We start from the raw sequence: 24271 nt of genomic DNA, 5'->3' as shown, positions 1-24271 counted from the left end.
AGTAGGGCTTTTGGTGAAAATAATTTTTTTTTTTTAGGGTGGGACACTGTATTTTTTGGAGGCCCCTAATTTATTTATTTTTTTTTTGAGGGGGAGGTGATTTGTTATCTCAAGTTATTGCCATATTCTACTTTGTGTGTAGGGGGGCTGTATTTTTTGGGGCTCAAATTTTGGCTGCTGTATTTTACTTTGGGGGCTGTATTTTTTGGGGGGCCCCAAATTTTAGCTGCTGTATTTTACTTTTGCGTGGGGGGTTGTGTTTTTTTGGGGCTCAAATTTTGGTTGCTATATTTTACTTTGGGGGCTGTATTTTTTGGGGGCCCAAATTTTGACTGTTGTATTTTACTTTTGGGGAAGGGGGGCTGTATTTTTTTGAGGGCCTCAAATTTGGTTGTTGTATTTTACTTGGGGGGGTGTATTTTCTGGGGGCTATATTTTTTTGGGGGCCCCAAATTTGGCTGTTGTATTTTACTTTGGGGGAGTATATTTTCTGAGGGCTGTATTTTACTTTGGAATGCGGGATGTGTGTTTTCTAGGGGCCCCAAACTTTTGGGGGCCCTAGGTATAGGCCTTAGTGGCCTATGCCTTGGGCAGACCCTGGGTACTAGCAAAAAGTCCAATCCAACTTGATAATTAAATAAATAATCATATTAATTATTTGTTTAGTTTGGAATTTTCTAAGTTATAATACGTCTAGAAAAGCGGGGTGTTACAACTATATCTAATGGCGGCTAAACATAGGGCAAGCTGAATCGGTCAAAGAATAACTAGTAGTAGTAGTAGGGACAAGCAGAACCAGTAGCGATGGCGGTGACTAATGGAGACAACGAAGACAAGCATAAGCCAGTAGTAGCAGCGGCGACGTAGGTTTCTTCATGGCCGATGATTGTTTCGTGGGTTTCTTTCAAATTTTGGAATGGAATTTCTAGAAAATTGGGACCAATTTTCCATAAATTTGGGTTTGTGGGGTGTTGATATTTTATTTATTTATTAATGTATTGGATTATTTATATTGTGTATCTAATTATTGATTTGCATTTTTAATTATTGATTTTGTATATGTGCATATTTAACTATTTTATTTATATTTGTATTTGATTATTTTGTATATTTAGTTATTAATTTATTATTTAATTATTAATTTTTTGAATGTGTGAAAATTATAGATAAGGTAAAATAAATAGAATTGAAGTTTATTAAAATAAATAAATGAATAATGAGTAAAATAGAAAGGGAAATGTGGAGTATGGTTTGAGCACGTACAATTTTTGAGACAAGTAAAAAATAAATAGTAGATTATTTATAATATAATAAGAAGTGAAATAAATAGGTGAGTTGGAGATGGTCTTATATTATAAACAATTAATTATTTGTTCACTATTTATTTAATTTCTTTATTAATAAACTTCAACAATCAAATACACAAAATAATAAAATACACGCATATACAAAATTAATAATAAAATAAACAAAATAATTAGATACACGCATACACAAAATCAATAATCATATACACAAAATAATCAGATACACACATACACAAAATCAACAATCAAATATACACACAAAAATCAACAATCAAATACCCAAATCAATAACTAAATACACAATATCGCTAATTCAATACAAAAATTTCCAAAATCACAAACCCGCATTTGTGCTCGATCTGTTTATTGTTGAATAAAACACTACCGATGTTCTACTTGTCACCATTGCTGCTCGTTTTGTTGCTTGTTGTTGTCATCACTGTTGCTCGTTGTCGCCACCACTTTCGCTAGTTGTTGTCGTTGAATTTGATAGTTGTCACCTGAATTTGTTTGTAATTGTCACCCATTTTTGCTGCATGCAACTTGTCTTATTCAAATTTGCTCGTCCTCGCATCTGCAACTCCAAATTCAGTTGAGTTCATCTCCCGTTAAGTCTAGTCTAGCCTCTTCCAATATTGAGATAGTTGTGGGGAAGAGATGGAGATGGTGGCTCGGCCATAATCGCTTATTAAATCTAGCAAACTAATTGGGCTTTGCAAAAAAATTAGCGATGAGAGCCTTACAAATTTAATTGGGTCGCTATTTATTTAGCTCAACGAGTGGTTTGGTGATGTGTTAAAGATAATGCCAAGTTAGGTATTATCATTTTTATATCTAAGGTAATAAAAAAATAAAATAAAATATGACGAATGACAAAAAGTACATAGTTGGCTAGGCATATGCTGAGGTTGTGTAATGATAAAAGTGAATTATTAAAAAAAGATAGATATTTTTTTTATCATATTTTCAATTAAAAAAATGAGTGGATCCTGGAATATGAATTCTCCTCTCCCGACAAATTTGCAAAAATAGGACTTTCGATACTAAACTTTTGAAAGACACGACACTTGAATATGTATTTGACAAAAACACCCCCACTTTTCAGTTAGCTCTGTCCCTGTTATTCATTTTCAATGGTGCTTATTCTTACTCGCTGACAAAAAATACCCCCACTGTGCATCTTACTTTCTTCGCCTAAGTTGCTATTCTATTATATTCTATTTTTTTTATTAATTTTCAATGGTGCTTCTTCTTCCTCATTGATTAATTTACATAAAATATTTCTAAAGTTTGCCACACACAACAACTGTGCGTCTTGCTTTCTCCACCTAAGGTACTATTTTATTTTTATTTTTTTATTCCTTTTCAATGGCACTTCTCCTTCCTTGCTGATTAATTTACTAAAAAAATTTCAAGTCTGCCACACATAGTGGTTGTGTGTCTTTGCTTTATTCGCCTAAGCTGTTATTATATTCTATTATTTATTTATTTATTCACATTCTGCAAGTTCTCCATCAAACAAACACACAGATTGTCCAAATATATCTGTTTTAGATATCGATTGTAGATATCAGTTCAACAATATTGGTTATTGATAAATATCGGTTCAAAGATATTGGTTTAAATACATCGATTGTAGATTTATGTCGTAAAATGCGGTTATCATAGATATCTGATGTAGATATCGATTTAACGATATCAGATATTGATAGATATTGGTTCAACAATATTGGTTATTGATAGATGTCGATTGTAGATTTCTGTCGTAGAATACGGTTGTCGTAGATATCTAATGTAGATATTGGTTCAACAATATCGGTTATTAATAGATATCGATTCAATGATATCGGTTTAACGATATTGGTTACTGATAAATATTGGTTCAATAATATCAGTTATTGATAAATATCGGTTCAACAATATCAGTTATTGATAGATATCTGATATAGATATCTATTCAACAATATCGATTATTGATAAATATCTGATATAAATATCGGTTCAATAATATCGATTATTGATAGATATCAATTCAAAGATATCAATTGTAGATTTTTGTTATAAAATACAATTGTCGTATATATCTGATGTAGATATTAATTCAATAATATCAGTTATTAATAGATATTAGTTCAAGGATATTAGTTATTAATAGATATCTAATGTAGATATTAATTTCCTATAACTTGTTATTCACTTTTATTGGACACTTTAACTTTTTAAAAAGAAACAGTATCAATTTTCTATGCAATTTTTGTTATTATTGATATATATTTAATCAAATGATATTTACTACAATCGATATCTATAACAAATATTTACAATCAAAATATTTGGACAATCGTATTTTACGACATAAATCTATAACCAATATCTATCAATGACCGATATCGTTGAACCGATATCTACATCGGATATCTATCAATAACTAATATCGTTGAACTGATACATACATCATATATCCATGACAACTGTATTTTACGACAAAAATCTACAATTGATATCGTTGAACCGATATCTACATCAAATATCTATTAACAATCGATATTGTTGAACTGATATCTAAAACTAATATATTTGGACAATCCTTGTGCTTGTCTGATGGAGAACTTGTAGAAGGTGAAGAAATAAAAAAAAAAAGAATAGAATAACAGCTTAGGTAGAGAAAACAAGATGCACAGTCGCTGTGTGTAGCGGATTTTGAAACTTTTCTAGTAAATTAATCAGGGAGAAAAAAGAAATGCCATTGAAAAAGAATAAAAAAATAGAATAAAATAACAACTTAGGTGGAGAAAACAAGATGAACAATTGTTATGTGTAGTGAATTTTGAAAATATTATTAGCAAATTAATCAACGAGGAAGAAGAAAAGTAATTGAAAAGGAAGAACAATAAGAGAGCTAAATAAAAAGTGAGAATTTTTTTATCAAATAAATATTCAAAAGTCTTAATTTTGGAAAGATTTTTGAAGTGTCTTATTTTCAGAAGTTCAGTACCGAAAGTCCTATTTTTGCAAACTCCCCCCTCCCCTCCATTCCAGAGTCATTCGACTTCTCGTTTCTTCAATCCCTGCAAAATCCCCAAACCCTAATACTACATCAATGTCGAATTCAAACCCTACGCTCAAGGCAGTGACGCTGACCCATGTCCGATACCAGAAGGGCGACCAATTGGGCCACTTCCTGGCCTGGGTCTCTCTGGTCCCAGTCTTCTTCAGCCTCGGCGGCTTCGTCTGCCATTTCATCTTCCGACGAGAGCTGCAGGGCATGTTCTTCGCTCTCGGCTTGCTGATCTCCCAGTGCATCAACGAGGTCATCAAGACATACGTCCAGCAAGCCCGCCCCGCCACCTGCGCGCTGCTCGAGATGTGCGACTCCCATGGTTGGCCTTCCAGCCACTCCCAGTATATGTTCTTCTTCTCCACCTACTTCACGCTGCTTACCCATTTCAAGTTTGGGGTTCTGGGTCGGAACCAAATGTTGGTTTCGATTCTTCTAGTTTGGCCGCTGGCGTTCCTGACCACGTACTCCCGGGTTTATTTAGGGTACCACACCGTTGCCCAGGTGTTTGCCGGGTCAGCTCTCGGGCTTGTTCTTGGGGCGGCGTGGTTCTGGGTGGTGAATTTTTTTCTCCGTTTTCATTTCCCGGCGATTGAAGAGAGTTCCCTTGGGAGGTTCCTTTATGTGAAGGACACGTCTCACATCCCCAATGTGTTGAAATTTGAATATGAAAATGCTAGAGCTGCAAGAAGACATGTATCTTACAAGAGATCTGATTGATCGAAGATCAAGTGGGTAAGTGGATTCAAGTATTTTCTGTCTCTGGACTGTTTCTACCTTTCCCACAGTATATTACGCTATAATTTGTGTTAAAGATTCTGTTTACCGTTTCTTTGAGTTCATATTTTACGGAAGTTATTGTTTTTATTTTTTAGCGTGTTCAATTAAGTAGACTTGAGGAACATTATTTTCCAATTTTCTACTCCATCTGCAGTTTCCCTTTTCCACATAAAATTTAGAAAACGTGTTCAAATGTCAAATATAGATTTTCGTTTTTGTACTTTGAAAAACTAGAAAATATGTTCAAAATGGTCATTTTTTGACAGAACAATTCAGAAATTTGTTTACCAGACCTCAACCGGGAAACAACATATACAACCCATCAGTACAGCAATTCAAAGCTCATCCCTCAGCAGAATCCAAAGCCCACCCTTTTAGAGGAAAATCATTATCTTTTTGGTAATCCAAAAATTCTTGTGTTGCATCCCAAACTGATTTTACTTGATAAAATAGCTTCCCACATGAATATTCTATCAATTTTCTGAATATAATAGGGAATCTTTTCTAGGGTCCACTTCAACATTGACAAAAGGGGATACCTTCCTCTAACATCAAGGAATTATCCATGCCCAAGTGGGTGGGGATGGAAGAACAAAGGGAGGAATGACCAATAAACAAATGGAAGAACAGAGGGGAAATCATCAGGAGATTGAAGTCTGTGCATGAGGGAATAACAGTCAGAGAAGGAGAGGAGTAGCAATGAGGGACTGTGCAATGTGAGGGTAGAGGCCAGCAGAGGAGGAGAGGAGCAATGGTGAGGGAGTTTGTCTAAAGAAGCCAGTGGAAAATGAGAGTTGCAATGGCGAGGGACTGACCTGACTGTGCATAAGAAGCAGGTTGTCCATGAGAAATAAGGATCGGCTGAAAAACTGCATTTTCCATGTGGAAAACTAGTTCCAAATATCCCAAATTGGCGCCATAATTATCCCAAATTATTTTCTTATCATTTCCCTTCCTTTCCAAATTATTTTCTTATCATTTCCCTTCTCTTTCGTTTCGCCTTAAAAAATCCAACTTCCAGATTTTAGCTGATCGAATACAACAACTACAATACAGTAATAACAATCATGAGCATTAATCCTACTAGGTAGGTTTATCTAAGTGTACCTTAGGATTTATTTTTCTGCTCTCATGGGAACCCTTATTTTATCTTTTCTAATGGTTGAAGTGGGCATTTTATGTTTCAAAGTCACACAGGTTTTCTTTAAGCTGAAAAATGCCCCAGTATTCTAGAAAACGTTGAAGACCTACATTGTTGTCACAAATGACTTTTACCTTTTAATGGTTGTATCCCACATGAAAAGCTAGTAATAATATTGGTTAATCATCTTGTAGAAGCTCAAAACCAAACTCACTCACTCTCTCTCTCTCTCTCTCTCTATAGTACATACTCGAACTAGTGTGTATCTGAAGTTTGATGTGTTTTGACCTCTAGTACATTGTTTAGAGTATATGGCCACACTATCAATGTTACATCTGAATTTTGTTTCTCCTTTGCCCTATGTTCTAGCCCTAATGGGCTTGAGGTTAAAAATTGAATCATTTGGGGAGGAGGATACCTATTGGAATTGTCACTGCTATGGTCTTGTCTGTTGTCCCTCATCAAAAACTTCCACCTTCCACCCTATTCAACAGCACTACATAAAAGTGTCATGTCCCTAGGAGCAATAGATGGGCAATATTGTAATAATGATATAATAGTTGTTAGGATTATAGTTGTACGGCACATGGGTGCATGGGCTGAGGCTATAAATAAGCCACTACTGTAGGTGAGTAATCATGTATTTTTTGATAATTGAATACTTTCATTTCCCTCTCTTGAATCCTCTCAATCTCCCTTGAAATTCCCTCTAATCTCTCTCTTGTTTCTCCCCTCCTTTCTCTCAATATCTCTCCCTCAATTCTATATGTTATCTTCCCCCATTTCTGTCCAAATTCCCCTCTAAACATTATGTTCTTAATCCTAAGTCTCTCGGATCCTTCCGAATTCCAATCTAATCCTAGCTAAACCCTAGGCTCATGACAATTGGTATTAGAGCATCGTTCCTCGGCGGTTTTCTTTGTTGATTAATTTTCGACGGATGTCGACATATGCTGTCTGATGCAGTTGATTCTCGGAATTTGATTTTGATGCATGGAGGAGTGACTCTCGGCTAATAGTGTTGGTAACTCTGTTTGGAATTGAAGACGAGCGGTTCCAAAAGCAATTTCTGGCGATCTCAGTAGTATGTTAGGAGTAAGACGACTAGGTGTAGAATTGATTAAGCGATGCTTTCAGGAGATTCAAACGAATTCAAGAGCCCTGACAATTTCCGTAGGCCTCGGTGTTGTTAGGCGAGTGCGATCAGTGAATCCTACCTGATCCTAGAGGGTGATAAAAGGCGAATTAGTGAAGCTGATAAAGAGGCGACTCGTAGAGACTGGAGGAACAAGCCAATGATTTTGTTTATGAATTTCGACAAGCTAGGCGAACTTGGAAGGCGAAGCAAGAGGTGATGTTGGTCGCAAATTGCAGTAATTTGTGCTCGAAGTGGAAGGGGGAAGCAATTTCGATAGATTTGGTAGCCAATTCATAGATTATTGCAGCCATCGATTCTCAATTCCAGAGAATTCCGTTGGTTGCATCACAATTGATTAAAAGAGGTGAGCAACCTAGGCGATTCCAATTGGTGAATTCTGGCGATTTGGTGGAATTTCGATGGTGGAATGATACTTATCTATTGTTAATTTTCAATGAAGATTTTTGATTGAATGGTGAAGCAATTCCATAGGATGACCTGTAGAGAGGTGACTTGCAGTGACGATAATAGAGAATTTGGCCAGAAATTCTAGTTGACTTTGAAGTTGAGCAAGCCAGACGAGTGTGACGAAGATTCCAACAAGCATAGGGAATTATTGCAACTATTCTCAGGCTGTTGATTCTCCATTCCATAGCTGCAAAGTTGTCAGCTCGAAGCTGTAGGCGACTTCTATTCAGAGAAACAGAATTGAAGATCTAGGAGGTGGAGTCGGACCTATTGCCTAGCAGTTCATTTTGCTAGGAAAATTGAAAATAAAAAATCGCTGATCCATAGTGAGGCGGATCTTGAGCGACAATTGATCCGTAGTAACCGGTTGCAGTGATCTCCAGAGATTAGCTTGGGTTAGGAAATTGTGAGTTGTGGCTGCTTTTAGTCCTGATCAGTGATTAATTGCAGATAAGAGAAAACATCAGTTGCAGATGAGAGGAGGCTGATTGAGTTGCAATAGGAGTTTCAGGAAGCAACGAGCTGCAGGTGGAGTGAACTGAATTTAGCAAATCCAGTTTCACTGATTCTGACGGAGGAATTTTTGGAAGAGAGTTTATAGGCGTATGCAACGATCGCTTCTCAATCCCAGTGGTTAATAGCAGCCATTCGATCCTTAGTAGAATCATCAAGAGTTGTTCCTCGACCGGCGAACCCATTAGTGATTTGAATTCTAATGGCGGATAACATTAGGGTGAAATCGAGAGGATCTCAATTGCAGCAAGTAACAACAACGATGACGGAAAGGCAGATCCAACATAGATCTGTAGAATCAATAGTGGATAGGAAACTAGATAGTGTTGCTGGTTTGCTACAAGAGGAGATCAATCACAGGCGTGAAATTATTGATGAATTCAAGAATTGGATGAGGGACCAGTGCATGATAATGTTTGCCAGACGGAATCAGGTTAGACTATCTGCTTGTTTGCTTTCCAGAGAATACTCTTATCCAATTATTATAGAGAAGTTGCTAGATCCTATGAGTAATCCTTATTCTCCTCATGAGTTTCTGAAAATGAAGTTGCCTAAGGAGAAGTCAAGCTTGTGGAAGGCTGAGTCATTGCCTACTTTAGATTTTTGGCTAAGAAAAAGTATTCGGATTTAGGCAGCAATGACAAGAAGGAGGACTGTAAAATCGAGAGTAGTTTTAGTGGTGGACAGCATTACCTATAGGGAAGTTGTAACCATCCGGTGGTTGGGACAATAGGTACGAAGGAACACTCTGATTCATTTGGAAAAGAAGTTCTTGATGAGGATGTTGCAGTAGTCTAAAACAAGGGATGATTGATGCAGTAAATCAGTTGGCAGGAATAACAAGAGGCAACAAGGAATTTCTGGAAGGAAAGAGGAATTCTGTTGTAGTAATTGAGAAGTTAAAAGTAGAAGTACTACCTCAAGATGCAACTACTGAAAGGCTAAAAGAGGAAACTGGGACAACATTTGATGAAGTGACCGAGGAAGCCAAGGCCAATTCATTACCTCCAGTGACTAGTGCAGGGATTAAAGGATGGGATGGTGTCTTGGATCATAATTCTATAAGAAATGGAATTGGTGGTGGAGTTCCTAAGGATATTGTTCCATTGCCTATGGTTTCGGACAATTCTGAGGATTCCTTAGCTAATGATAAGGTGCAGACAACACTAGCAAGAGGAAGTCTTGCTGATCCTAAATGGTGTCACTGTGTTGTTGTTAAACGTTTGGCTGTGGAGAACAAAGCTGTTGCTGCTTTGTGCGTTAGTGCTACAGCTGGTTGATTAGGATTTTTGCCTACTACAATGAGGGAAGAAGCGATAACGAGAATTGATGTTGCAGCAACTCCTAGACTTAACATTTCTACATTGCTGCATTTAAAGGCGTTTGCAAATATTGTTGCAAAGGGTGATGAAATAATATTAAGGGAAGTTGGGGTCACAGTTAGCCCATCTTTTGGATGTGCACCAGCCCACATTGAAGAAACTATGGTGGGGAAGGTTGGTAAGGACAACAACCATCAAATTTTGTTTGCTCTCTTCGACCAACGAAGAGTGATCAATTTTAGCCGTGTTCTAGTCAAGATGGACACGAGAACCACTACAAATTTGTTATGCATACATTGTTTTTTCAAAACTTCTCCATCCAAGCTGTGGAAGAGAAGGAAAAAAAAAAAACATATTGGAAGCTGTGAAGGTTTGGCATTTCTCGGGGACGAGAAATGTTTCAAGGCGGGGGGAATTGTCATGCCCTTAGGAGCAATAGAGGGGCAATATTATAATAGAGATATAATAGTTGTTAAGATTACAATTGTACAGCACATGGGTGCATGGGCTAAGGCTATAAATAAGCCATTGCTGTAGGAGGGTAATCATGTATGTTTTGATAATTGAATATTTTCATTTCCCTCTCTTGAATCCTCTCAATCTCCCTCCAAATTCCCTCTAATCTCTCTCTTGTTCCCCCCCCCCCTCCCCCTTCCTCTCAATATCTCTCCCTCAATTCTATATGTTATCTTCCCCCATTTCTGTCCAAATTCCCCGCTAAATATTATGTTCTTAATCCTAAGCCTCTTGAATCCTTCCAAATTCCAATCTAATCCTAGCTAAACCCTAGGTTCACGACAAAAGTAGTTATAAATATACTTGTGTAGAACACATTGACCTATATTATATTATATATATGTCTATTGCATATGAAGACAAAAGAGATGCCAGGCATTATAATTCAGTGAGAACTTTTTGAAGTTGACAAAAAGGATTATCATTTTGACTACCGTTTTGGCAACTTTCTTTGCCATATTAGCTTCCATAACATTATAACCATTTATTATTGAGAATTAATGACTACCGTCTACTATTTGAGAAGTTCGGGTGTCAATTGGCAAGCATGGCCAGGATCCTGCTACATGCTTGAGCTAGATTTACGATAGGGCTGAAAGCTAATGGCAGCTACACCCTTTGGTGGCTCAAGCCACAGCTGAACTCAGGCTAGTCCATGGCTATGGACCAGAGTTGCACTCCTCCAAGAAGCATAAATACAAACACGAGACATGGATGTGACATCCTACTACAAATTGGCATGCCAATCTTTAAAGAAAAAAAAAATTCAAGACATGGTTGGGATGTGGAGAAAAATAATTTATTTTTTGATATATACAATGAAAGTAATTAGCATTTCTTTATATTTTGACACTGCTAATATTCTTGTTTACCATTGAAAGAATAAGAAATCACTTTCAAAATTTTACACATACAAGAGAAAAATATGTCCTCCCCTCCACTCATATGTCCTCCAGCCCATTTTAGCTTATCTAGAAACTCTTGTAGAGTCTGATCTCACTTGGATGCCAAAAGTAAGTGATCAAAGGTTGACGTTAGCAAGCAGTCATAGTGAAGGATAACTGCTCCTTCTGGTCGGTGCAGGCAATAAAGGGAGTATCATTTGAACAATGCGTTCCAATTTGTAAAGGATAGTTCTTCCCTTAATATGTGAACAAAATGCCCTAGTATCTATTTAAAAAAAATATATTTTATATGAATATTTGGTTTAAGTTATAGAGTTCTTAAAACTAAGTCTAGAAGATGGATTAGTAATAAGTTATTTTACTCAAACTTCAAATGTCTTTCACGTGTGGTTCAACAATAACCATTGTGTCTGTGTAATCTACATAAATGTTCAGATGCATGGTTGACAGGTGTCCAGAGTGTTTGATGTCATTGACTTAAGGCAAAATTTTTACCTTATATAAGTGCTCATTGTCTTCATACTTCTTATCTTGTTAGCATCAATGTTCACTATTCTTCTTCCTCTCTACCTACAATGTGAATGTTTGCCTCCAACCCTAGAAGTAGTAGTAGTCGTCGTGGCCGTGTATATGTGTGTGTGTGTATATATGTAATTTGGTGTTGTGTACCAATTCTTGTTTGGAAGAGATATATTAATTTTTGCATGTACATGCATAGGTTACATACACACAGTGACATGGTTATTTACACCTCCCTTTCTTTATTGCTGATCACCACTTCCAATTGCCTTTGTAGCCAAGCAGTTGTAACATTTATCAGTGACACTAAGAATGGCCAATCTGTAATCTTTGGCGATGTTGTTCCATGTTTTGAATGCCAAAAATGGAGGACATCGAATTTGAATAGTGATTGTTGATGTTTGTGGTCTGGAGACTTCTATTCTCAATTTGAGCAATAATAAAGAAGGGCTATTTCTTCCTTTGTTTGTTTTCACTGGAAAGCTAAACCGGATTTCTGGTTTCCTTGACATATGACAAATGTAGGTGGCACTCAAAGCCCCTTGGACCGAGGTTTTGGTTTTAGGTAACCCCATTTTTTCCTTTTTTGTCTTCTTTATGGTATATGACAAAATATCTGTGGAAAATAGGGTCTTATCTAGTGGTAGGATAGATTATAAATCTTGAGGTACTCTTTAATTTTTTTAAGAGAAAAAAGTAGTTATCCAACCTTGGAAATATATCAGTATTCTTTACTTTTGCCTTCAATGAAGTATGGTCCTCAAATATTATGGACCAAGATCATTGGGAGCAGTGGGAAAGAGTTGGAACAACCTCCAAAAAGATAGAGAGTGGAAGGGTAGGTAGGGTCTTGGACTCTTGGCCAAAGAGATGAATGTTATATTCTTTAGTTCAAGAAGGCTACTATTTATAGAGCTAGCCAGCTCATGGAATCCAACATTTATATGTGGCGAAGGACCATGGATAGGTGGTCGGTTCTGTGTGGGCTAATGACACAAGTAGCAGCGACAGCCATGATGGCAGCATACAATTATCTGAAGTTGTAGTGAGAACAAGGCATGGTTGTAGATGCATGCACATCCTATGCAGTTTGTCTTGTACTGGAAATCTCTCTCTGAGAATGGTAGGGTTCTTCCCCTTGTAGGGGAATGAAACAAATGTACTGACTAACCTCCAAATTTAACCAATAAGGCACAAATTCTAATGATCCCTTATAAGGAGATTGTGATGGCCCCCGGGTTTACTATGAAGTCTGATCTGGTGCACTAAGGGGATATGGTCTTGCTATGTGTCAACTCGTGTCACTAGAAAACTTTATATGTTAGCGATTTTAATTTTGTTATGATTGTCATGCCGTCGTATTAGAACAGGCAATAAAGAGCAAGACCATGTAATAAGGGTGGAGTGGCACTTTCTGAAAATAAAATTTGGGAGTGATGATTAATATGATATGAAGATGTGAGAAGAAGACCAATAGATGCATTTGGGAGGAACTTGAATGAAATGGTGGAAGTTTGTAGTAAAGAGGAAGAGTTGAAGAGAATTTAGTGGAAAACCCCTAAATGCAACATGAAATATAAGACTTTATAGAATATATGACCATTGATAAAGATGACTAAGGGTTTAGAATACATATAGCTGATCTCAAATAGTGGGATTAAGGCTAGTGATTTTATTCTTAAGACCAATAAAATATTATGTTTTATATTTTTATTATTTATGTTACTAATTTATTATATGTTGTCATATTATTTATTATTTTGTATAAGCTATTTATATTTATCATATGTTAAATTAATTATTAGTTTGTGAAAAATGTATAGGTCTTGAAATTTGTAGATCCAATTTATGGTTGTGAGATTGTCAATTTTAAATAAATTCAATACATATGAATTTTCGTGCATCACACGGGGGATGAACTAGTAGAAAATATAAAACCATAAATTCTAGCACGCCGGGCAAGAATGTTTTAACAGGAACTCCATAAATAAAGCTCACATTGTTGTGGAAGGTCTTTGTTTTAAGAGGCATCCATAAATTCTCTCTTGCTGATGTGTGTTTGCATGCAGAGGCACCGGTTCAGTTATATATTGTCCCTGTTTGGATAATTTCCTTGCTCTTCCATCTTTGTTCTTGAATTAAAGTGTTTGCATTGTTTCTTTGCCAGGTGAATTGGTTGACATCTTGGGGGTGAAGGTCTGTATTTCTGCCTGTACCAGGTTTTCAATCCAACAAATGCTTACTCCAATTAGGTATATTTATGTGAGAAGACATTATTTGGGAAGCCAATTGGCGGCCTATATTATATATAGTTAGAAGTAAATTCTTAATTTATTACTTACTGAAGTATATGTAGTGTGGCTGCTGTTCTGCATTACTGGAAAGCAGTTTCAGCATAGCTAAGTCACTGGATGCATTTCTTTTTCTTTTGGTTTGGGTTCTGTTTTTATCTATGGTATGTCATGAAGGTGCACTATTTGACAATGAGTTCTTGATTGGGAGAATGCTATAGATCACCATGTACACACCATTCTCTTCTTCTTCTTCTTCTTCTTCTTCTTCTTCTTCTTCTGTGTAATCCAAAACCTATAAAGACTATTAAGTTTTATAAAATTGTTTTCATATAAATTTAAAAAAAATATGCAAGTAAAGTTAAAAAAAAATAACAACAGGGCATATTAATAAACAGAAGAGTTTAATGCAAAAAAGGATTGAAATTAAATTTAAGTTAAATTTTTTTGGGATAATTGAAAAAACATATATGAAATTTACTTTCATATGCACTTTTTATTAGTTTTTTTATCAACTTGATAGTTTTATATGTGAATCATTTTTAACCTGATAGAAATATATTTAGGGTTTAAATTTTCATATATATATTTTTTATTTTTTGCTAAAATAGTCAATAATCTCTTCAAAAATAGATAAAATTGTTATTAAAGTTGCATATTTAAAAAAAAAAAATTGAAGGGTTTTAAGTAATTAAAATATCATTCATAATTGATCTTTTGATCCTTAAAACCCTTTAATTGATTTTTTTTTAACTTACAAATTTATCAACACTTTTATAAACTTTTTGAAAGTATATTGATTATTTTAGTAAAACTTTTGTTAATAAAATTTAGAGTATAGGTAGATTTTTGTTAAATTAAGGAAAAAAGATATTTAAGTATAGTAGGGTGCAAAGTAGGGTCAGGGCAGCTTAAACCCGATGTCTTTTCGGTTAAAAAATTTAAAATATCATGTAATACATGTGTAAATATTTTTTGAAATTATTTAGAATTAAGGATATATCTCGTGTTATACATGTAATTTTCTAAATCATTCTTTGGTCAACTAGTCTTTGACTCTATCCCAATTGAGGTGGGGTGTGATGGGCCTTGTGACTTCGGTCATTTTGTCATCTCTATTTAAATATATTTTTGTAAAATTAATAAAAAAAACTATATATTATAACAACCATAAAAATATCTAAATAAAAGTCATTTAATTATTTGGATTGGAAACGTTGAATCGATTTTTGAGTTTATTAACACTAAGGGTGTGTTTGATTGTAAGTATTGAACTTGCATGAAATTAAGATAAGTTCTAGATAATTCAATTGCTTAAAAATTATTTGTATGAAAGTTATTAATTAAGCATGTTTGATTGATTTAATTTTTAATATAGAAATTATCATACTTTTTAAGTTTTAACGTTTAATTATAATTTTATTTTTTTATGAAACTCAATTCTCAAACCCATTCTCGTCTATTCTTCCATCTATTTCTCTTCTCTTCTCCCACATTTCCAAATTCACTTTTCTTTCCTACCTTCCCCATCGCCGTTGCCATCCTTGCTGGCCATCACTACCCATTGCTGTTGCCATCCTCAGTGGTTGCTGCAACTGTCAATGACCGATCTTCATTACTCTTCAATGGTGGGCGATGGTAAAAGATCAAGTAGTTGTGTGGTGAATGAGTTTTTCATTTCTATAAAAAATTAAATCTAATCCCCTTAATGAGAAAATCAATTATAGTAAAAATGAAAAAAAGAGTCACGTGATCACAAGTACAAAAATATTTTTCATAAAAAATTTGGCTAATAAAACATCCCAAAAATTAAAATTTAGATACAAAATGATAATTTTTCATACAAAAAAAAGACCAATCAAAGAGGACTAATGAAAATTGAAACAAGTGGAAGAAGCGGGAAGCACGTGATGGAGCGCACGAAATCACATGGCGAAAGCGGTACCTAAGCAGCGCAGCCCCTTTGCGCGCTCTCTCTCTCCCTCTGGGAAACTTTTACAGAACATGCATCAGTGATCTCTCTCTCTCTCTCTCTCCCTCCCTCTCAAAATCCAGCAATTTGAGTTTGAATCTGTTGTTGTTGTTTCAGAATCAATGTGGCAGGCTCTATTAGCAGCCGCAGTAGCAGGATCTGGCTTCTTGGCCAAACGCCTCGTCACCTCCGTTGCCGATCCGGACCTCGATCAGCCCAAGAAACAACCGCCACATTTTGCTATTTCTTCTGAACCCCAACCTTCAACCCCTCCCACTGTTTACTCATTCGACGGAAACCGCAAATCCGAGCCTGAATCCCAGAGTTTGAGTCCGCTTGGCGGTGGCGATGGGTCGATTTTCAGGTTCTCGAGTTCTGCGGGGATTGGAAGCGGAGGAAAAGGGGAAAACCGGAAGGGGCTTAAGAATGGCGGTGGGTTTGGGAAAGCGGAAAGAAAATACGGGAAGAAATTCGTGGTTTGCGTGAAGAAGAGGCGAACTAGCAAGAGCGCCCCTGGAAAATGCGACTCCTGTTCTTCCAAAGGTTAGAAAATCGGATGTTACTTTATTTTCTTCCCTTTCTGTTTGAAGAAGAAACTAAAGACAATCAATTTTGTAATCTAAAAGAAACTAAAGACTCAAAACAATCAATTTCGTATTGCTTTAAATGAATTCTACGATTGTCTGACAAAGCTGTTTAGAGAGAGATTTATACCAGTGATAAAGCCATGCAAGAGAAAAAGTTAAACTTATGGGATAAAGTTAAACCTATCATATAATCAAGAATTGAACTCAGAATATTTTAATCTTTAATACTTTCTTCGTATATATAGCGCTGTTTCTTCCTTTCTCGTTGGAAGTTTCTGATGTTGCCTGGAAGACACTTAATTTGGATTTTTTTTTTTTTGGTCGGGGGGTGGGGCGGTTCTTGCGAATCGCCTTTAAAGTACGCAGATTTCTACTCCTTGATTCTGAAATAAATTATTCAGTCTCAGTCACTTTGCAGCATTAGTCAAACTCTCTTTGAGTTATGAATGTGCATATCAATAGCTTATGAAATTGGCCTCGGGTAGAATTTGCTATATTTCCATCATATTTTTGTGTTGTTTGATTATTTTGATTAATGCAATTTAGGGACTAGTAGAACCGGACAAACGAAATGAGCAGTGGACCTTTCAAGTTTGCTTCGTTTATCTTTCTTAGCTGATCATGAAAGCAGTTCTGGTAGTTTGCTGCTTGCTTATATAATATTAGTTCAAGACTTATCAAGTCGAGTTACACCCAGCTCAGTTTCAAAATGTGTTTCAATTGAGCTGGAGCACTGTGATTTAGTCAAATCCTACTTCTTCTGGGAGGCTGGTAACTTCATGCCATCATGTCTCTTCTCTAAGTGCTGATCATGATTCATGGTGTTATCATGAGATTTCCAAGATCATTCTTGATGCTATAAGAAACATAGGTATGCTTAGCATCCTTTTATTAGACAAAAAGGTTCATCAATTAGAAGTGGCCTTGGAGTAGTGATAAGGGTTCAAATCAGGAAAACAGCCTTGTCGTATGCTTTTCATGGCCTCTACAGAAATCACAATTGCAATTTTGATTTTGTCAGTTCTATGATGCTGAATGTGTTATGCACGGATACTAGAGATGTCAAATAGGCCAGGCGGGGCCTATTACCCGTGAGATCCAACACTGCATGTTGGGCCTGACCCCAATGGGGTGGCCTGGCCAGAACAGGACTGGGCTGGTGCTTGGGCAGTGGGCCATTTTTTTTAATTGTTTTATAATGCAAAATTACAAATGTAAATATCTTAAAAGCTAAACTTGAAACTCCATACATATTTATCTTTATTTATAAAATTTTAAATGTTATAGGACCATCTTGAAAGTTAAGTTTGGGATTTTAAATTTGAAACTGAATTAAATAATTCAATCTAAATTAAATAAAATTTTCATTGTTAATTGTTAATGAAAAAATCTTATTTATGTTTGAAGGCTTCAAATTACATGAAACTTATTCATTAAACCCTAAGCTGAATTGTAATAACTATTGAAAAACAATTAAACTTTTATCCATAATTACATGAAAGTTGTTCACTAACTTTGAATTAGCAACATCTTAAATCGAAACTTAAATCGTATTTCATATTAGATATTTCTAATTTCCAAGAAAAACAAAATTCTAAGCAACAAAAAAGACAGTGATCAGGATTGGATGTACTCTTATTTCACAAGAGAGTCACATAAGTGGTTATGTCATCAATCTCAAATTTGAAGTACATCACTTGGATAAATTTATTTGGATTTATTAATTTCTAGATTTTCTTTTTTTTTTTTTAAATTTGGAATGGGCTAGATGGCCAAGTGGGCCCTGGGCTATATATCCTAGGCATGGCACGGCCCTACATATTGGGCTGTGCCAGGCATGACCTGCTTGCTATAGTAGTGGTCTACCCACTGGTGGCCAGGTCCTTTTGACATCTCTATAGGATAGCATACTGGACTTTCTTTTTAATTAAGTGATAGATGCATAAATAATTGTCTCTAACAATTGCATGGCATAGCCATTATTTTCATCTGAAAGCGCATCCTTTAGCTAATAGCCTCTTTCATCTCTTGCCATATAAGTTCACATTTGTATTTAATGGAATGCGACAATAGAATAGAGTAGTAATAGCCTGCAAGTCTGTTGAAATCACTAAGTTGAATATCTTCTGATGTTATTGAGGCAAACATATATGTGCAGATGGTTTTGTAGCATATAACTTCTAGTTTCTTTTCGTGATACATGCAACTATTTGGGTTAGTTAGTCTTTATCCTCTGGTTTCTGCTACAACAGAGAGAGATTTTTAATGCCTTTCAATTCTTCATGTTTAATTTGATGTCATTCCTTCTAGACAACTCAAGTTTCAATTGGGGACTCGGCGTTGGAATGATGTACATGATGTCTGCTGGGAAGGCTGAAATCAATAAGCTGAACATGGCAATGGATGATACTGCAAAAGTTATTCAAGAATTGAAAGCTGAACTTTCTAAACGAAAATCATCCCGTCATCTAAAATTTTCAAGTTCTTGGAATGTACTTAGTACAGACTCAGACAAAATCAGAGGCAAACGTATTGAATCAGTGCCTGAATGGAGCACTGAGGACAGGTATCATGTCCAAGATTCTGGTTTCCTTATGAATGAAGAAGGTGAATGTGCTAGTGTTCTTACTGAAGAGCCACAGCAAGAGGTGCAGCAAATGGATCATCTGGAAGCAGAGCTTGAATCTGAACTGCAAAAGCTTTCTTGGACCTCCAAAGAAGCCTCTGGTCTTGAAGGAAACACATCAGATATATTTGAGGTGAACTTTTTATTCCGTATGCCTGACTCTTCCTTACTAGCATTTGCTTTCCACCAACATATTCATTTTGTTATATCAAGAGGTGTTGCTTATCCTTCCCAAGACCTGAACTTCTGTGTGATGCTAGACCGCAAGTTACGTCCTTGACGTAGTTAAATTCATTTTAACTGGTAAATCTTGAGACAATTTGGGGAGTGAAGATTGTTTGCAGTTTTTGTAAAACATATGTAGTCAGATGTGGTCATGTGATGAAGGTGGAAATGAAGATAGAGACATTTAAATAAGAATTTTCTTAAAAAGAACATCTAAATAAGGATCAACATTCAACAATCAACGTAATGCAACATCCTAAATTAAGTTAATTAACATCTAACTCCATAAAACAAATTAAACAATCACCAAATTTAACATTTAATTTAATATCAAACTTCACAAAACAAAATTTAACATTTTTTTCAATATTTTTTCAACATTTTCAAGATATAATATTCAATTTAGTAATATACAACCGGTTCAGCTGGTTTTCAGTCTTGGATCGGTCTCGAACCGGACTGGACTGAAGCCCAGCTGGTGCCTTTGGGCAGACCGAGGACTGGACCACTTAGCAGCTGGTCTTGTACTGAATTGGCCGGTCTGGACCGGTATTTGAGCACCCCTATTGTTAATCTTACATAAACATACCTGAACTTTTTTTAACCTAACAGAAACTCACCTAAGGTCTACGTTTTCATGAAAAATATTCTGCAGAAATAGTGGATACACTTTCCAAAAGTTAATAAAATTGCTGATAAAGTTTTAAGTCCAAAAAAAAATCATTTAAAGGGTTTTAAGTATCAAAGAGTCAATTAAAATAGGTATCAAAGATACCTAATACCACTCAAATGAAATTTTTTAGACTTGCAACTTCATGAACACTTTTATCTACCTTTGAAAAGTGTATTAACTGTTTTTGCAAAATTTTTCTCTATGAAAATTTAGATGTTAGGTATGTTTCTGTTAGGTTACAAGAAATTTAACAGATAGTTCATATTATAGCAAACCTCAGGTATTTTTTTGTAATTATCCCATGGAATTACTATGGCTTCAATGTAAATTATATAATACAGACGTATGCTTTTTGTTATGCAGAATCAAGCATCAGCTGGAGCGTTATACAAATCAGATGGCCAGAATTGCAATTCTTATCAGTTCAACGGTGTATTGCCATCTGAACTGGATAAAAAACTGAGCCATTTGCTCATTGAACAACAAGGGAGCCACATTGTGGAGCTAGAGTCTGAACTGCATCATGCGCTATCCAAACTCCATGTGAAAGAAGCTGAACTTCAAGCATTGAAGGACTGCGTTAGGCGCCTTACTGACTTGTCTCTAGCAACTGCCTCAGGCAAGGATTCTTTTGTCAATTAATTTTAAGTTTGTCTTTCTTTTTTTGCCTGCTCTTTTTAAGGCATCCCGTTACAATGTTTCTTTTCTTTTCCTTTCTTTTTTGTTTTTCGTTTGAATTGCTGCCCAAACTAGTTCAACTAATGCTTTGTTGAGTTTGAGAGCCTATCATTACTGCAGTGCTTATTCTTTGCAAAATGCAAACTTGCTTGTGCTCTTTACTAAATTGTTTTAGCTTTCTTCTGCCTAACATTACTGTGCCCCTAACGCTTCTAATTTTATTTTTCAGATGAAGAAACTGAAACCCAAATTGAAGAAGAGAATGCTAATGATGGGGATTATAGTAACAACATGGAAACTGATTCAAAGAAAGCAGTGGTTGGGATGAAAAGAGCAATGACTTTTGAATCATACCGTTGCAGAAACTGAAACCTTTCTGCAAGCAAGTGGGAAGGTTAGTCAATTGGCAGTCTCTCCTACATAGGATCCCTTAAATTCTAGATACTCCAAATGTGTGGGCCACAATCCATTAAATAATTTGTATAATCTCATGCATATTGCCTGTTGTGACCTCATTACTTCATGAAAGCTCCAGTTTTTGAAGATTTTTTCTGGTCACTTTCTGTCTTCCACATTTCTCGACTCGGCTTTTTCTTCATGAAACGGCTCCACTTTTATAACATTTTTTCTAGCCACTTTTCTCTTCCACCATTCTTGACTTTCCTCACAATGGGGTTGCATGCCTTCTCTGTCACCTCTGTTTTTGAGTGCTGAAAGGGGTTTGTTCCTGAAACCTTAGTTGACTTTTTTGTCGTTCTTGTTGGGAGAGAATAAAATATCAACTGGACGATGGAGGGTAAAATCACCAAATTGCTAGGGCCACCCACCGGTTCTTTTGGAGTCTCTAGGGGTGATTTTGGAAAATAGTAGTTTAAAGTAGAAAAACGGGCAGCCCTGGCAGTGGTTGCCTTTGCAGGGGCAGATGAAAGGTAAGGTGGAGCCATCAGCCATGGTGGGTCACTGGAAGTTTCCTCTTGTGTCCTATGATATATGTTAAGACTCCTATCAATGTCTCCACTAGAAATAAATCTTTTAACATGCGAGCTTGAGCTTCTTTCCTTTTCGTCTTTTTGTGTGGCTGGGGATAGCCTTTGCCCCTTCTTTCATTTTTAATTCTATACTTCAAATTATGATTACCTTTTTTTTATAAAGAAATGAAATTGAATTGTTGGAAATAATCTCTATAAAGTTGTGTATAAATATAACTCTTTTATGATCTTTATAAAACAAGGAGTCTTGAGCACTAAAAATACATTTTCTTAAACTTATAAATAGCTTTTTTTTAAAAAAAAAATTGAAGTAGAATACAAAAATATATTCTTTATTTTAGATATTATTAGTATGACCAGTGGCGAAGCCACATGTTGGCCGGCTGGGGCCTTGGCCCCAGTTGGTTTTTTTATTTTTTTAATTTTTTTATATATATTAGTATGAATAATTATAATTTTTATAATTTGGTCGGGGCTAAAATTAACTCTTGGCTCGGACTAAAATTCTTCTCTGGCTCCGCCACTGAGTATGACATGATAATGATATTTTTGTAATTTCAACTTTTATTAAAATAAAGTTTATACTTCACAAGATATATATATATATATTTGGATAAAACTGCAATTTCACCTATGAATTTTTCGTGTTTTGTCACTTTAGCTTTTGAAAAATTTATTTTGACTCAAATGTACTATAGCAATTTCGCAAAGTTATGTGGGTGTATTTGAGGGGAAAAAAAAGGTGTACGAATACATTCTTGAATGTTAGTTACGAATCGGTTTGTTTTGGGATTATCGTTCTTGTGTGGTCTTTCATTGTTTGTGTTCTTAATTTTGATAGATGAGATAAATTGCAGGTAGACCTTTGACTTTTGTTTAGATTAAGTATTGAACTCATGATCTATTGATGTTAACTTAGTATATCATTTGCTCATCACTTGACTTATATCTCAGAAGTATGAATCGATCCGTTTTAATCTTATGATTAATGGATTATTATTAGTCATAAGTTAAAGTGAATCAATTTATAAAGTGTAAAATTGTGTTCAAAAGTAAAAAATTAAAAATAAAAATAAATGAATGTTCAGGAAATAAAGTGATAAATTGTAAAAAATTAACGATTAAATTGAGGCTTTATCCTTTTTTGTTTTATTAATAAAAAAGTATGGACTGATGGCCATTTGGATCAAGACTTAAAAATGATGAGCTTTGATATGTTTTGACATTTTTAATATTGATAAATCATACATAGGTACAGTCTGAACTTGTGTATTAAATTATAGCGTGTAATAGTTGTATTTTAAAAATAATTTTGATATTCTTGTTAAATGAGTGTTGAAAATAAGTTTATGAAACATTAAAGAGATCTTGTAAATTAACACTATTGAGATAATTTCATATAAATTTTTAAAATATAACGACAATATAAATTTTCAAACGTATTAAAGATACTTTATATTAAAGATGCAAGGTGTATTTTACCCTTAATCTTTTGTTAAAGGCTATTTGCTAGTATTGTTAATTCTTTTATTTAAATTTATAGATTATATGGCATTGACTACATTTAAGCAATGAAATAATAATAGGATATAAATTAATGGAGTTTAAATTCACAATTTTAGGCTAGTCAAACCCAATCAATTGTTAAGGTTCCATTTGGTTGAGTTTGTTTTCATTTATTATTATTTTGAAAATACACACTTATTTGCTTTTTTTTTTTTTTTGGGGGGGGGGGGGGGTGGGAATTATTCTTAAAAATAAAAGCAAAGTTTTTATGCATTTCTAAAATATTTTTATTTTTTATTTTATTTTTTTGGGTGACGCTAGCACGCTCTTATCTATGTTGCACGAAAACGAAAATAAGAAACGTTTTCGATAGGAAACGGAAACGTGGAAACGAACGTTTTTTTAAAAAAATAGACATAAATAAGGTTTGAAACAGAAATAAGAAACGTTTCGAAAACGTTTTGAAAACGGGAAAACGACAACATAGACTCCTCCTACTCAACTTCAACATTTCAATAGAGAACCTAAATTAGAGAATCACAACAATGAAAGTTGAAACATTGTCATATTACAAATGTAACCTCATTACTGAACTATGCCCCTTCATCTACTTTAGGTATTATAGTTGGTTGGTAGTGATTTCTTGGGTACTTGTTGCCTTTGCTCCCATGGTGTCTCAACACTCATAGGGCTTCTTATTAGTCATAGGTCTTGACAATTGATTTATCCAATATATATAGCAGCAAGCAATGCACAGACAGAGGGAATATTAAAAGTTAGTTTATTTATTTTAAATGTTAATTCTTAATTTCAGAATAAAAATATAATTTAAATTTGTTGTAGTTCATGAAAATAAAAATTATAAATTAAAAAAAAAGCTTCTAGAAAAATTAAATTGAAAGGAAAATGATTAATTTTAAAATGGCTGCATAGAATAGAATAAAATAATGAGAATCAGTTGGTTTAGGTGTTGATGTGTCAGCCGTCCATCATATCATGATGAAGAGACCGATCACATCATCACTGCAGAAGTAGAAGTGCCCAATCCCATCCAAAG

General features: G+C 35.1%; 2 protein-coding genes across 2 annotated transcripts; both read left to right on the top strand.

Moving 5' to 3' along the window:
* Positions 1 to 4299: 4299 nt before the first annotated feature.
* On the top strand, positions 4300 to 14214 carry LOC127789316 (lipid phosphate phosphatase gamma). The gene is made up of 2 exons (XM_052318204.1): positions 4300 to 5100; positions 13835 to 14214. Exon 1 carries the CDS (start codon positions 4408 to 4410, stop codon positions 5083 to 5085), a length of 678 nt encoding a protein of 225 aa, XP_052174164.1. The 5' UTR covers positions 4300 to 4407; the 3' UTR covers positions 5086 to 5100; positions 13835 to 14214.
* Positions 14215 to 15359: 1145 nt separating this feature from the next.
* On the top strand, positions 15360 to 21640 carry LOC127788846 (protein POLAR-like 1). Its single transcript, XM_052317489.1, has 4 exons — positions 15360 to 16473; positions 18828 to 19276; positions 20405 to 20660; positions 20949 to 21640. The coding sequence occupies exons 1-4, from the start codon at positions 16053 to 16055 to the stop codon at positions 21086 to 21088; spliced, it is 1266 nt and encodes a 421-aa protein (XP_052173449.1). The 5' UTR covers positions 15360 to 16052; the 3' UTR covers positions 21089 to 21640.
* The last annotated feature ends 2631 nt before the right edge of the window (positions 21641 to 24271 follow it).

This window comes from Diospyros lotus, chromosome 13 (assembly GCF_014633365.1).
Source record: "Diospyros lotus cultivar Yz01 chromosome 13, ASM1463336v1, whole genome shotgun sequence".
In the NCBI taxonomy this organism is placed as follows: Eukaryota; Viridiplantae; Streptophyta; class Magnoliopsida; order Ericales; family Ebenaceae; genus Diospyros; species Diospyros lotus.
The sequence above is the reverse complement of the archived record's forward strand: the minus strand, read 5'-3'. Positions and strand labels throughout refer to the sequence as shown.